The 15962-nt window shown below is 47.0% G+C and overlaps 1 protein-coding gene across 2 annotated transcripts in view; it reads left to right on the forward strand.

Moving 5' to 3' along the window:
* ZER1 (zyg-11 related cell cycle regulator) overlaps nt 1–15962 on the forward strand; it is a 106516-nt gene that overhangs the window by 55381 nt on the left and 35173 nt on the right. For both annotated transcript variants that reach the window (XM_040324725.1, XM_040324724.1), the window contains exons 6-9: nt 1156–1270; nt 1348–1494; nt 3569–3742; nt 7435–7650. In XM_040324725.1, the coding sequence (XP_040180659.1) occupies nt 1156–1270; nt 1348–1494; nt 3569–3742; nt 7435–7650 (652 nt within the window). The remainder of the gene's footprint in view (nt 1–1155; nt 1271–1347; nt 1495–3568; nt 3743–7434; nt 7651–15962) is intronic.

Consider the following 15962-nt stretch of genomic DNA (forward strand, 5'->3'; position numbering starts at 1 on the left):
AATGATGCATTGTAACTACACCATATACACCCTCCTGGTGACTCCGTAACCAGTGAAGTGCATATTGATTGTTCCTTGTAACTCTTACGCTTAATAACTGCAAGAGACGTAAAGTGAACACTGTTTATTGACTATTCAAGTATATTTCTGCAATCTTGTGATGCAATGAATAACCAAAGTTTTTTTTTTCTTTTGTATGTTGTTGTAAAAATTCAATAAAAATATCTTTAAAAAAAAAAAAATCCCTTTCTCAACTCGGTTACACCTACTGACTGCTATTGCAGTTACTCCTTGTCCTTCGGCAGTAGCCTCAGGGACTGGACCCTGTTGCATGAAGACATGGGGCACTCATCCTGGCTACAGTAGTACAGTAAGGTTTAGTTAGCTGCATAGTGCTCTACAGGTCCAGGGAAGTTTCGAACCACAACGGGTCGTCTGTTGAAGCCTTACTCCCTGATGGGGAGGAGGAGGAAGATGGAAGAAAGAAGTAGAGGAAAAATCTTTGGAGTGCAAGGACTCCTCCAGAGAGGAAGGTCAGTCAGCTATGATATCTCCCAAAGGAAACCATTATAGTTTTGGTAGATGCAGCACACGTGTTTAAAATCAGAACTGCCTAAAGTCCCCAGTATGGATTCTCTATCCAAATCCAAAAAGCCTATGAGGACTTTCTCGTCCACCCACTAGTACAGGATGTTCTGTATGAGAACTGGTTGCAGCTTGACAAATTGTATTTTCCCCCCAAAAGGTTTCCTTAGCAGTGCCCTGTTGAGGAGGTCTACCACAAGAAGTGAAAAGTTCTGGTGATGGATCTGGCTATTGAGGAGGTCTACCACAAGAAGTGGAACATTCTGACTACGGATCTAGCTATTGAGGAGGTCTATCACAAGAAGTGGAACATTCTGGTGATGGATCTAGTTATTGAGGAGGTCTATCACAAGAAGTGTAAAGTTCTGGTGATGGTTCTGGCTATTTCCTGCCTCAACATATCTTTATTGGTTCCAGTTGAGGATCTCCCAGCCTTTAAAAAAACCCTTGGGAACAACAGTTTAGAGGCCCTCCTGTCACTGAAAGAATGCTTTAACTGTTCTGCCTCTATGTAAATGCTGAGTTATCATTTTCACTTACACAGTTGTTAAATTGTATATTTATACACAGCACTGACCCCAGCAAGAGCAGTATCACTCCATTCCGCAGTTTAAAGAAACCTTTGCAGTTCTTGGGCCTCTTTGAAACATCTCTATGTCGCCTAACTCACATCCCAGCTTACAAGGTGAGGCGCCAGCTCTGCAGGTAGGTTACTATCCAGAACAAGTAGTGTATACTGTAACAAGTTTCCTTTTCATATAGGTGAGTGGAGATAAAAACGAGGAGCAAGTTCTCAATGCCATAGAAGCATACACTGAGCATCGCCCTGAGATCACCTCTCGTGCCATAAATCTGCTTTTTGATATTGCTCGTATTGAAAGATGCAACCAGCCACTAAGGGCCCTGCAGGTAACCAAAATTATACTTACTACTTTTGTAGGATTACCATTTTAGGCTTTGGTAAATTACTGAAAGGTTTGGCATCGTAGGGTTTAGTAAACTGCTGAAAATTGTTATTCTGTATAAAGAAGGCGCCAACCTATAATGGTTCTATAAATGACTGCAGCCCCTTTTAGTTGTGAATCGTATGAAGGATATTTTATATATGGTAAAGTCAGGCGATGTTATTATCAAAGGCAATAAAATATACCTTGCTACGTGCCCCCAAAAATTATTTTAAACATGGATTAATAAACCAATTATAAAGTTATATAATATATTATATTTTTTATATATATATATATATATATATATATATATATATATATATATATATATAATGTGTGTGTGTGTGTGTGTGTGTGTGTGTGTGTATATATATATATATATATATATATATATATATATATATATATATATATATATATATATATATATATATATATATATATATATATATATATATAATACTTCATACCAACATGCCTTGTAGTAATATTATCAATGTCAGACTTTGAATATAGAATTCATAAATTCTTAACACAAAGTGCTGTGTGTGTGTGTCTTTTGGGGAAATCTTCTCTCACTCCCTGTTCAGGCGAGAGGTGATTGTAGGACAAAAAGTGGGGCACAATCTCCAAAATGTGCACACAGATAGCAGCAGTGAAATCCTGAAGTTATAACCCTTGCCCTTATTATTGAAAAAAGTTTCCATTGCTCGCTGTATCCATGTTGCAAAGACATCTTCTCACACCCTCTTGCAGTGATATTGGTCACAGGTCAGTGCCTTGAGGCGATTTAGTTCGCATTTGTAGCGCTATACAAGTTACTTACTCACAGAAAGTAGGTGTACACTTCCCTTTTTGTATAGCTGACACTTTAATTTATTTAGTCCTAAATGATTTGTGCACTGCATCACATGTGTGGGCTCTCTAAAGAAACAGATTACAATCCTCAAAAATGCAGCAGCCGCTGCATACATTTGCCAAAGTCCTTTCAATCTGCCTTTTCCATGCAAAACCTGATGGGCAAATTCAGAAGCAGATTGTGAGGTTGACCTTCTAAAACTGGTTAGTGCAAAATCTGGGGCAGCTATGCATGGTAGCCAATCGGCTTCTAACTTTAGCTTGTTCAATTGGGATTTTCCAAATTAAAATGGAACCGATTGGTTTCTATGCACAGCTGCACCAGTTGTTTTGCATTTGCGTTTTAGTAAATCAACCCCTGTGTGTAGAGCAGGGATGTCAAACTCAATTTGATCATGGGCTGCATCAGCAGTATGGTTGTATCTGGGGTGCGCTACATACAGAGTTCAGGAGGGCATTGCGTACAGGGTGCAGGGGTGCTCTATGCACAGAGTGCTGAGTTAAGGTGAGTGCTACACAAAGAGTGCAGGGTTTAGGGGTGCGGTAGGTGCAGGGTTTGGGGGGGTTGTATGTTCTGAGTGCAGAGTTCAGGGGTACACTGTGTACAGAGTACAGGGTTTAGGGGTGTGCTATGCACAGTGCGCAACACCAACTCCCCCTACCTTCTAGTAACTCCTTGTGTAGGTGGCTTTAGTACTGACCTGTGTAGGTGTTTCTCTCTACTACTACCTGTGTATTTGGTTCTCTTATACCTCCATGTGTAAGCAACCGGAAAGCCGGAGGTGGCGGAATGGAGTTCTGGCTTCAAAACTGTATGGAAGAGCCACATGACAAGGCCTGGTGGGCTAGATTCAGCCCACAGGCCCTGAGTTTGACATACGTGGTCTGGAGGGATCCCTGATGCCTTCCTTCCTCTCAGTCCTGGTCTGAAACATGCTGCTCTACACACTGCTTCAATGCAGAAGCTGGCTGAATCTAAACAAAGCAATGCTTACACTGACCTGGGCCTGTGATGACACAGCTCTCAATCCACAGGGAATGAAAAGACATAGGTAATGGGTTGTATTCACAAAGCTGTTGGTATGCCCAAGTTTGATTAAAGAGCTAATATGCTATTATGAGTACAATTATCTATCAACTGTATAAAATCTACATTCTCTCTTACTCTCTCTTCACAGCTGGTAATTGCTGCCCTCAAATGTCACAAGTATGATAAAACAATTCAGGTGACAGGAAGTGCCGCCTTATTCTATCTTACGAACTCTGACTACCGTAGTGAACAGAGTGTCCGGCTCCGGCGGCAGGTCATCCAGGTGGTGCTAAATGGCATGGAGTCCTATCAGGAAGTGACGGTGAGGCACTGCTATAGTGTTTTTTTTTTTTTTTTTACTTGGTCAGCTGCTGTATTTCCAAAGCAGCATCATGCATAAAGATTGGTAGAAGGCACCAGAACTATTGAAAAATCCTTTCATCCACACTGTATCATGTGGAAATGTTACAGGAATATTGTTTTCATTTTTGCACCATTCAATCAGACACACTGCTTACTGGTGACTAGGAAATTCCTGGAAGACCTCACAGCTGTAACATTAGTGGTAACATTAACTTTTAACGCAGTAGCTAATCTTTCCTTAAAACTATGAATAAAATATAGCGCTTGAAATGTATACACGGTGCAGTTACTATTGCCTTGAGATAGCCACAGACAATAGAAAACCAAGTCCAGTGATTTCTCTGTTTCTTCACAACTCTGGCTGAGTCTTCTGGGAAGCCTAATTGAGATGGGTGTTCCCAAGTGCCCTAAAAAAGCCAGTGCCACCATTACAGCGCTCCCCATTCTTATTAAAGGTGAATGTGAGAGAAGGATTTTTGTGCAAGCCTAGGTTTCTGTCACATGTTTATCAGAAGACCAGTATCTTCAACAGGAAGGGAATGCAAGCCTGAGCCAATGGATACTAACATAGACAGCAGCACAGATCTTTGGTCAGTCCAAAATAGTTAAATGATGATTTTCTTTTTGCTTTTTTATTTTATTTTATTTGTTTTGTTTTTTTTACTTGCATGCTTGCAAAGATTAAAATTGATTAATATAATTAATTAATTGAATAAAAGAAAAAAAGTTAAAATGTAATCCATTAAATAAGAAAAATAAATTAAAATCACAAACGGTTGTTTGTCCCGTCCAATCACTTTCTTAACGTTTTTCAAGAAAATCTATTGGAATTGATAAGAATGTCCATACAGAGTATCCTTCTTTCTTTCTTTTTTTTTTTTATTAGAAATAATTAAAATATCAAAACTTTGAATTGAACTGTATGCAGGCTAATTGGCGAACCTGTTACTTGGGCTTCCAGTGAAGATGGATACCCTTACATTTTGTAGTCAATGGTGAAAGACCTCTTACGTTTGTAGTCTGTGGAAAAGGTCCCTCCTATGTTTGTGGTCCATGGGGAGGCTCTTTCATTCATTTGCGGTCTTGGTAAAGGATCCCCTTACAATGATGGTTAGTTGGGAAAGACTCTCTTACATTTGTTGTCCGTGGAGAAGGGTCCCCTTACATTTTGTGGTCCATGAAGAAGGGTCCCCTTACATTTTGTGGTCCATGAAGAAGGGTCCCCTTACATTTTGTTGTCCGTGGAGAAGGGTCCCCTTACATTTTGTTGTCCGTGGAGAAGGGTCCCCTTACATTTTGTGGTCCATGAAGAAGGGTCCCCTTACATTTTGTGGTCCATGAAGAAGGGTCCCCTTACATTTTGTGGTCCATGAAGAAGGGTCCCCTTACATTTTGTGGTCCATGAAGAAGGGTCCTCTTACATTTTGTGGTCCATGAAGAAGGGTCCCCTTACATTTTGTGGTCCATGAAGAAAGGTCCCCTTACATTTTGTGGTCCATGAAGAAGGGTCCCCTTACATTTTGTGGTCCATGAAGAAGGGTCCCCTTACATTTTGTGGTCCATGAAGAAGGGTCCCCTTACATTTTGTGGTCCATGAAGAAGGGTCCCCTTACATTTTGTGGTGCATGGAGAAGGCTCGCCTTACATTTTGTGGTGCATGGAGAAGGCTCGCCTTACATTTTGTGGTGCATGGAGAAGGCTCGCCTTACATTTTGTGGTGCATGGAGAAGGGTCCCCTTACATTTGTGGTGCATGGAGAAGGGTCCCCTTACATTTGTGGTGCATGGAGAAGGATCACCGTTACATTATTGGTCCATGGAGAAGGGTCCCCCTTACATTATTGGTCCATGGAGAAGGGTCCCCCTTACATTATTGGTCCATGGAGAAGGGTCCCCCTTACATTATTGGTCCATGGAGAAGGGTCCCCTTACATTATTGGTCCATGGAGAAGGGTCCCCTTACATTTTGTGGTCCAAGGAGAAGGGTCCCCTTACATTTGTGGTGCATGGAGAAGGGTCCCCTTACATTTGTGGTCCATGGAGAAGGGTCCCCGTTACATTATTGGTCCATGGAGAAGGGTCCCCCTTAGATTATTGGTCCATGGAGAAGGTTCCCCCTTACATTATTGGTCCATGGAGAAGGGTCCCCCTTACATTATTGGTCCATGGAGAAGGTTCCCCCTTACATTATTGGTCCATGGAGAAGGGTCCCCCTTACATTATTGGTCCATGGAGAAGGGTCCCCTTTAATTTGTTGTCTATGTAGAACGGTCAAAATAGAAGAAAAAGATTTGTTGTGCTCAAAAGATAAAATTAATATAAAACAAAAGAAAAAAATAGCTGCTAACACAATATTGTTGGGTACAATGACAGAAATAAGGGGTAAAGGTGTAGCGCTAAAAGGTAGTGGTATTATACTGAAAGTTCATATGAAGTAACTCAAGGATAATGAAGCTACAGGTTAAATCCAATCATAGTCCATCATTGGAAAGAGTATGTTGAAGAGTGAAGAAACCGTCACCAACACCCAAAAAAACTGACCCTTCCCATCAGTGTATGGGATATACAGAAAAAGGAATTTAGTTACTGATATTAAACTGTGTATTTATGGGGACGTATTTAACTACTCAGTACTCAATACTACCAGTATTATGGAATGAAGGATTTAGCATATCATTTACATTACTGCATGCATGGAAACCACCTAGGTGCATAACTTAGAGCGGTCATATACTGTATGTTAGATGGGTGGCATGTCTATATACTTGCTAGGATATGACAGGAGAACTGGAGGCTTCTGATCGTTATATTATTTTGCAAGTACTCTGTTTAAACTTTGTCAACTATTTTGGGATCCAATAAGCACTACTGTCTGGAGAGAACCAAATCGCAGCGGAAATTTGTTTGGAATTAGAGGAGTTTGTTCTTCTATACCTGTCTGTACACTCCTGTTTTCACATTAAAGTGGAAGTTAACTTCCATGCATGACTTTTACCTATAGGTGAGCCTATAATAAGGCTCACCTGTAGGTAATGTAAATATCTCCTAAACATGCACCGTTTAGGCGATTATTTTCTGTACATGCAGCCAGTGACATCACTGGGGCATGCGCTCTGAAGGAACAGCCACCCCCGTGCCGTTTCCTCAGAGCCCCATGCCACACGCGGGAGTGATGTCATCGCGGCTCCGGCCAGTGATAGAGCCAGAGTCTGCAAACCCAGAAGCAAGACGGGCTAAGATGGAAGCGGGCTCCAGATCTGACTTCTCGGCGTGGTAGGGCTTCTTTTTTTGAGGTACGTTTAACACAATGTGCTAGTATGCAAAGTATACTAGCACATTATATCTTTACCTTGCAGGTAAACAGGTTTACAACCGCTTTAAATTGTTAGTCCTCAGTATCTTTTTTACAACATATTGGTGCTGTGACCAGGTTCAGCCTGCCTCTGCTTAAGCAACCCATGGCAACATCTGGAGGAGCCTTGAGGTTCCAAGAAAAACAAAGTTAGGTGCTTATTTTGAGATTTAGAATTGATACAGTGCATCATTCTCCATGTAAACTGTTGTATATAATGCTTTGTATAGCTGCGTTGTTAATCTCAGCATTCCCTGAACCTCACCAGGTAATGAAAAGTCTGTATGCGTGTTTCCCCAGGTGCAGAGAAACTGCTGTCTCACACTGTGTAACTTTGGCATCCCAGAGGAGCTAGAATTCCAGTATCATCGGGTGAATGAACTGCTTCTGAACATTCTGATCCCAACCCGTCAGGATGAGTCCATCCAACGCATTGCTGTGCATTTGTGTAACGCGCTAGTCTGTCAGGTGGATAATGACCACAAGGAGGCAGTGGGGAAGATGGGCTTTGTCATGGTAAGAGTTAAATGGGATATTTATTATAGCAAAAAGATATTGTGTTTTTTATTTTTTAATTGTCGATCTTCTTTTGTTCATAGCGCAAAAAATAAAAACCGCAGAGGTGATCAAATGCCACCAAAAGAAAGTTCTATTTGTGGGGTGGGGACGTAAATGTTGTTTGGGTATAGCATCGTACGGCGCAGTAGAGAATATATACTGTAAAAAAATATCAGAAGGTATCCAAAGGATAAAAACTGATCCTAGCGCTCTATGGACGTGGTGGAATATGTGTAATAATCAATAGTTTTGCAGACAAGCAGCTGTTATAATAGGGTAAGAAATGAAAAGCAATGTGTCTCTGAATAGAAGCACTAACAGCGCTAAGGTGACTAATTAAATCTGTAATTAACCTTCTGCTAAATTAGTCTCACTGAGTGAGGATGAATGCAATGTGTATGACCACAAAATGAAATGGGTTTAAAATATAAAATCATGTAAACCAAAAGGAATAAAATGCATGAGGGAGTGTTACACGAGTGGCTACACGACGTGCTTCTTCCACTACACACAGCGTTCACACTGAACTGGGAGCCTGTCAGCTGGAGCTGAGCTGACTGTGCACCTAGAGCGGACGAGAGCTGCAGTTCACTACGTTTGATGTGCTGTATTTTATCTTCAACATTTGTAAGCATATATATATTTTTATGGGGCATGGTTCTCAATAAAAAACAGTATTACACTATATGTCTTTTCACTTGCCTTACATGAAACACTCCCTCATTTATGACCTATACCAAACCTACTGAGATACGGTGACAACAGGAGGAAGGAGATATTTTTGGAAGATTGAGGAGACTTTTAAGGCAATCCATTGAAAGGAATCCCAGTATGAGCAAGGAGTTCTTAATGCTGAACACACCATAGGCATCTGGTGAGTAGAACTCCTAAGGGAGACCCGGTATGAAGATTATTTTACAATTGGAAGTTTCAAGGATTTTATGAAATACATCGGTTTAAGAGACTTTTTACAGTTTTTTCTGTGAATGGACTTTATGCATTTTATTCCTTTTGGTTTACATGATTTTATATTTTAAACCTATTTCATTTTGTGGTCATACACATTGCATTCATCCTCACTCAGTGAGACTAATTTAGCAGAAGGTTAATTACAGATTTAATTAGTCACCTTAGCGCTGTTAGTGCTTCTATTCAGAGACACATTGCTTTTCAGAGAATATATTCTGTGGAGATATATCTACAGGCACTACAAACTTGCAGTAGTCTTCTTTATGGCAGACTCTCGGACCAGTCTGACAGCCAAACAGTCATGTAAAATCTTTCCACAGCCTCTCAATTCCCCCACATTCCTATTTCCCCATCACTATGTTGGGCTGCCTTAATGGCTAAAAGGTTTGTGCAGAAGGTAGGAAGAGATGGGAAAATTCAGTACCATTTGGGAATTTCCAGAGCTCGGCCTGCAGGATATTAAGCTGTAATATCGGGGTTTTAGAGATGGCTGCTAGAATTAAAGGGACTTATTTATCACAGAGAGCAGATATTGCTATTTGTTGTTAACCGCTGCGCTATGCACACTGTGGCCTATTACATTTTTCTTCCGTTCATGGACGGACACAGCAGCAATTGACCTTAGGGTATTATCCTCCCTTTTAGGAGATTGACTAGGCAGAAAAACAGCATGTTAAGTGTTAAAACACTCCACACAGTACAGTACCTCCCAGGGGGCGGATCCCCTGGGTACATCCCCCATTCTCAGTTCTGCAGCCTCAGTTTTTTTCTGCCTAGCAAGAGATGACATGGCTCTTCTGGGCCCAAGTGCTCTGGAGATTTGTTTTTTTTGCAATTTTTTTTTATTTTTTCGCTTTTCTTTTCGTTTTCCTGCCTTTTTGAATCCCGAGATCTACATTCAACTGCTGACTGGGTGACAGGCTGGATCCTCGATCCTTGTAGTCCCCCCAAGTTCGCGCTGGGCCGTCCACGACATACCCCGTTGCTCCAGGGGTGGCCGGTGAGCTATTTGCTCCAGGGCACACATATGACCGGGCTCTATGTCCGTGTCACAGTGTGCCGGGCCGTCAGCCATGCTGTAACTGCGCGGACGTTGGTTCTGTCCGGGATGCCTCCAGCTGATGGTCGCAGGACGGGTAAGTAGCAATCCCCTTGCTTCGGCATGGTGGTACGGCTGGTGCATTCCTGGGGAGGTCGATCGGGGGTCCGCCCTGCTTTCCGCTCTCCCTTCCTCTCCCTCCCTCCCCGCATTCTGGGTGGTCGGCCGTGAGGTGGGGGATCCGCCTGGGGGGCTCCATCATGTGGTTAGGGGCTGTGGCTGCTATCGGGGGTGCTGTGTTGATTTTATTGCTGCCATGTGTGCGGGGGGGGGCCTGCCCGGGGGTCCCGGGTGTTTACTGTGTGTTTAACTGTGTTTTTCCTGCACTTTAGCGGCCGCCATTTTGCCGGCGCCTTTATTGATGATCGGCGGCCATTTTCTTGTAGCCCGCATGCTGTTTTTGCATGTCGGCAGCCATTTTGGATGGGGTTTTTGCCTCTAGTGCCTAGAAAATCGGCGCGAACGGCTCCAGAACACTTTTTAAGGGACGGCACAGCACGGATATCGCTCTGGGGCAATCGGCAGCAATACAGCCTGGTCGGTGGTGAGTCCTCTGGGGGGTTCCCTGTTCTCTGCTGCGGCCGGGAGGGTGGCCTGTGGATCTTGCCTTGCAGTCCAAGGGCGGCTATTGGGTGGGTCAGCATGGCGTCCGAACCAGATGCTTCTCCCCCAGACATGCCGGAGTTAACCCTTAGTGCCCCTGTTCCTGCGGCCTCTGTGGATGCTATGATGGCAGTCCTTGAGGCGTTTGTTGTCAGGATTGAAGCAGCGCGTGGCCAGAGTGGGGTAAAAAGCGCCCCCTCCCCCGCCTTCTTCTGGGGATGTTTTTGACACGGAATCGGGCCCTGCTACTGCTTCCGCCCCTGGTTCTGTGGTGTCAGAGGATGCAGGCCTAGTCCACACGGACAGTGAGGATGACTCTGCATCAGGGTCAATGCATGATAGGGCGCTTGTTGGAGCTCTTATCACTGCGGTGCGGGATACTCAGAAAATTGAGGATTCGGCGGAGACATCAGAGATGTCGGTCCGTGGGGCGTGTCCAAGATGGCGACGTGAGCGGTCGCATCCTCCGTGAGCTCCGCCGGCTTCCCCCTGATTATCCGTCTCCGCGGTCTGCAGCCTCCAGTTCACCCATCCGCTACCATCTGGATGAGGCGGGGGACCCCCCGGGCACAGTCCGGTAAGGGAAAGAGGCTGAAATTCCCTCCGCAGCCGGAGATATCTCTGCCTTCTTCTCCGGCTGCGCGCTCTTCCCGCATGGCGTCTCAGCCGCCTACAGACCCCTCGGATCCCCGGCCATCCTGGCTCCCGGAGGTGATGGCGGCTATAGCCACCTGCCAATCCACCCTGACGGCGAAAATTGAGGAGGTGCAGCTAGATGTGGGCCTTATCCGTCAGGACATGGACAAGCTCCGCTCCCGTGTCACGGAGACGGAGCAGCGCATAGGCCTGCTGGAGGACGACTCCATGGAGCAATCGGTGTCCCTCCGCACCCTCCACACCCTGGAAGGCCCTGGAATTTCGTGCAGAGGACGCCGAAAATAGGAATAGAAGGAACAACCTTCGTATCATTGGCCTCCCGGAGGGGGTCGAGGGCAAGGATCCGACGACCTATGTGGAAGACCTGCTGCGTTCCGTCCTCCCGGACGTGCGCTTCTCTCCCCATTACACCGCAGAGAGGGCGCATCGGGTCCCCCCCAAGCCGGGTCCCCCTGGAGCCCTTTCGAGGACATTCATATTGCGGCTGCTGAACTTCAGGGACAGGGATGAGGTCCTCCGTGCGGCCAGGCAGCAGGGAGAGGTCCGCTTTGAGAACACCAGATTGATGATATTCCCCGACTATTCTGTCGAGACCCAGAGGCAACGCAAGTCCTTCGACCAGGTCAAAGGAGCGCTGATGGCCCGCAACATCAAATACAGTGCCCTCTCCCCGGCCAGACTCGGTGTTCAAGATGGTGAGTCCCTTTGTTTCTTCAATACCCCGAGGGAGGCCTCTGACTGGCTTGACACTCTACCACCGCACCGCTGATGCCGTAGTCGTGAGTATTCCCCTTTCTTTTTTTTGTTTGGAGTGGAACTATGCTTCTCTCGGATGGGGTCTCCGGCCCGACTGTCTGTGCTTTGCCTTCCCCCTCCCCCATACTTTTTGCCCTTCTTTGGATCCCCCCCTTCCGGAGCCCCTACCACTGACTGCCTTCCTGCATGTACTAATGGGCGCCAGAACAACATTTTCCCGCTCCCTGCTGCACTGATGTTGCCCCGGGCTTCTTGTGGGGGGCCCTTGTTGTTGTGGGTTTCTGGGGGGGTGGTGGTGTCCCCCTTGGGGGACTGATTGCTGGATAGCCCACCGAGAGACTATTGTTTTCCCCGTTTTTTTATGTTGCAACATAAGTTTTTGAGCCCCTGATCACCTCAGGAGAACGTTTTAGGAAGCCTCTTTACACACCGCGCAGTCTGCACCCTCCACCTGTTGGGATTTTCTTGTAGAGGAGCGCCACGACTGTTGGAAATCATTATCCTGGCAGGGGGGCTTACAGGTCAGCATTTGCCCTTTGACTTGACTCCCCTTCTAACATGCTGCCCCATCTGCCTGATCTACCCAATGGGAGAGGCCGGGAGCGGAGAGGCGTCGCGCTCAAGAGGACACCCCCCGGATTAACCAGAGGGCCCAGGCTCGCCGCTTGCACATCTGCCCCCCTTTTTGCAGCCAGCGTGCTGATTTGGGACTGGGGAATGGAAGCTCTAACTAGTTTTGGGGGAATGAGCGGGGGGGGGGGGGGGTTTTGCCCAACACGGGCTGTTGTTACTATGTGGACTTTTTCCTATTTTTTTCCTTATTTTGTTTTTTGTTTTTTTTTTTATTTCTGTTCAGATGTTTTATTGGGTATGCACGGTACAGTTTGATGTTTAAATTTACGCTGTTTGACTCGTCTCAGGTCCTGGCGCCAGCCTCCGTGGAGCTTTCTCTCCCTGATCCGCCCCAACCCCCTCCCACTAACCGCCATGTCGGCACTTAATATTATGTCCTGGAACACTAGGGGCCTCAATTCCCCAGTTAAGAGGTCACTGGTGTTCCAATTCATTAGGTCCCACGCCCCTCATATTTGCATCAATCAGGAGACCCACCTGGTGGGCAGCAGAACCTTGGCTCTTAAAAAGCCCTATGTGGTTGTTTAATGCTAGAATCCTTTCCCAGACTTGGTCCATTGTTGGTCTCTATCTACCCCCCCCCCCCCCCGGCATCGCTGGTACTTTTGAATAAGATTACTGCCATTCTGGCCGACTTTGCTTCGGACCACATGATTTTGCTGGGTTATTTTAACATGGCTCCCGACCCGACTGTGGACAGGATGGCTGGTGTAGGTCCCTCTTCCCCGGGACTGACCTCCTGGGCCGAGAACTATGGCCTGACTGACATCTGGAGGTGGAAGCACCCTCAGGTGCGGGCCTATACCTGCCATTCTGCCTCGCACGCCACCTTTTCCCGCATAGATTTGGCCTTTGCGGGTCAGTCGGTCCTAACTAGGGTGAGAGAGGTCAAGATACTCCCCAGGGGAATCTCGGACCATGCCCCTCTGTTAGTGTGCTTGGGTGACACGGGAAACCCGACTAGGCTGTGGAGACTGTCGAGGTTTTGGATCTCGGACCAGGACGTGGAATCTGTTTACTGGGGTGCTCGACGGTTTCTGGGCCTCTAATGCGGACACGGCCTCCCAGATCGTCGTTTGGGACACCTTCAAGGCCTTCACTAGGGGTCAGTACCAGACTATTATAGCACGAGTTAGGTGGGAGAGGCGTTCGGCGCTGGTTGCGGCTGAGGATGCTGCTGCCGCACAGGAGGCATTGTATGTTCGATCCCGGGACCCCCAACACTACATTAGACTCCAGTCTCTGACAACTGAGGTTATGTCCCTTCGTACCTCCCTGACTCAGAAAAAATTGCTAGCTCAGTCCCAACGTATATTTGAGCAGGGTGAGAGGTCGGGCAGACTCCTCGCCTGGCTCTCTAGGGAGCGATCGGGGGGTATGGCTGTCCCCCAGATCGTCGGCCTGGACGGGGGTCTCCTATACACTTCGGAGGAGATTAACCACACCTTTGCTAAGTACTACCAGCGCCTCTACACATCGCAGGTGACCTTTGGGGATGATGAATTGGCCCTTTTACCTCGATGAGGTTGACGTCCCTGTCCTGACTGACAAATACAGAGACTCCCTTGACAGACCTATCTCCCTGGACGAAATCCTCACAGCACTAAAGTCTATGCAGTCGGGTAAGACACCTGGTCCCAACGGTCACCCCGTAGAACTTTATAAACAATACCCTGACGTGTTAGCTGCTAGGCTGCGGGAGATGCTGGTGGCTGCTGAGCGCCTGCAGTCTCTCCCCATTTCCATGGGCGAAGCGGTAATCGTTGTTATCCCAAAACCGGGTAAGGATCCCTCCCTGTGCCCCTCCTATAGGCCCATTTCATTATTGAACGTTGACGCCAAACTGTTGGCTAAGGTCCTGGCCATTAGGCTGAACACGGTTATTACGGCCCTGGTTCACTCCTATCAAACGGGTTTCATGCCAGGCAGGGGTACGGACATCAACCTGAGGAGACTCTTTACCCATATAGCTAGGGCGGATAACAGGGGTCGGACTTTGGTGGCCTCTCTAGATGCCGAGAAGGCCTTCGACTCTGTCGAGTGGAGGTACCTGTGGGCGGTTCTCGCCAAATTTGGCTTCGGCCCCAGATTCATCTCCTGGGTTAAACTTCTCTATGATGCCCCTTAGGCCAGGGTCTGTACTAATGCATGCCTTTCGGACCCATTCCCGCTGCAGCGGGGCACGAGGCAAGGCTGCCCCCTCTCTCTGGGACTGTTCGCGCTGGCCATAGAGCCCCTGGCGGCCCTTATCAGGGCGGATGGGGAAATTCGGGGAATACGGGTTGGCTCTTTGCAGGAAAAAATCTCCCTTTACGCCGACGATACCCTGCTGTACTTGACCAATTTGACCGTTTTGCCGGCTTCTCTGGAGTCCGCATTAATTGGGACAAGTCTGAACTTTTCTCCCTCCATCCCTCCCCTACTGACTCTAATCTTCAGTCACAGCTTAGATGGGTTGAGGAAATCAAATACTTGGGTTAGGATCACTGTGACGTTGGGTGACTTTGTGTCGCGTAACCTTCAACCTCTGCTGAAACAGGTGACCACTAAATTTGCGGCGTGGCGTTCGCTTCCTCTGACCCCGGTGGGTAGAATTAACCTCCTCAAGATGGTACTCCTGCCCAAATTTTTGTACTACTTCAGGAATACACCGGTCCACCTTCATAGGGCATTCTTCAAGAAGCTTGAGACTCAGGTGGGAGCCTTTGTATGGGCAGGTAGATCCCCTAGAATAGCCAAAAAAAACTTGTATCTGCCCCTATCGGGCGGGGGCCTGTCGCTCCCGAATTTTCAACTGTACTACTGGGCGGCCGTCTTGGTCACCGTCCGGTGGTGGTTTGCCCAGCCTAAACAGAACCCGGCAGTTACGTTGGAGGCCGCCATCTTGGGCTCGTATGCTTCCCTGAGCAACCTAGCATTCCGGGGTTGCCGGGCGGCCTCTTCGGTAACGGTCCCCATGACAACTACGATTAGGGCCTGGAGGGATGCTAGGGTGATTTATGCAAGGCCCTCCCACATCTCCCCACATGTACCACTGTGGGGTAATCCCCTATTGCCCCACTTTTATTCCCTTCCTGACCCCTCGGTCTGGGCTAGTAGGGGGATAACTGCCCTTAAACACATCGTCTCTGATGGTGTTCTTATGACCTTTCGGGAGATGAGGGACAGGTACTCGGTTCCGGCGCACTGGACTACCGGTACTGGCAGCTTAGACACGCTTACGGGGCCCAATTTCCGGACAGACTTACGCTCCAATCAGACTCGATCAAGAGGCTCTTGACTTCACGAACTATGGGGCGACCTCTTTCTACCCTCTACCTTTATTTGACAGTTGCATATGACTCTGGGTCGACCCGCACCTTTGAAAAGTGGAAAGCTGATATACCTGACCTGGATGACGAAAAGTGGGAGGAATGTGTTTCCACGTTCATCCCGTCACTTATAGCAGCTAGGGATAGGTTCATCCAAATTAAATTTCTACACAGGGCCTACTACACCCCCCAGAGGCTGGCCCGTATCTACCCCCAAAGAGACCCCCTCTGTCAGCGATGTG

Source organism: Rana temporaria, chromosome 9 (genome assembly GCF_905171775.1).
Source record: "Rana temporaria chromosome 9, aRanTem1.1, whole genome shotgun sequence".
Classification (NCBI taxonomy): Eukaryota; Metazoa; Chordata; class Amphibia; order Anura; family Ranidae; genus Rana; species Rana temporaria.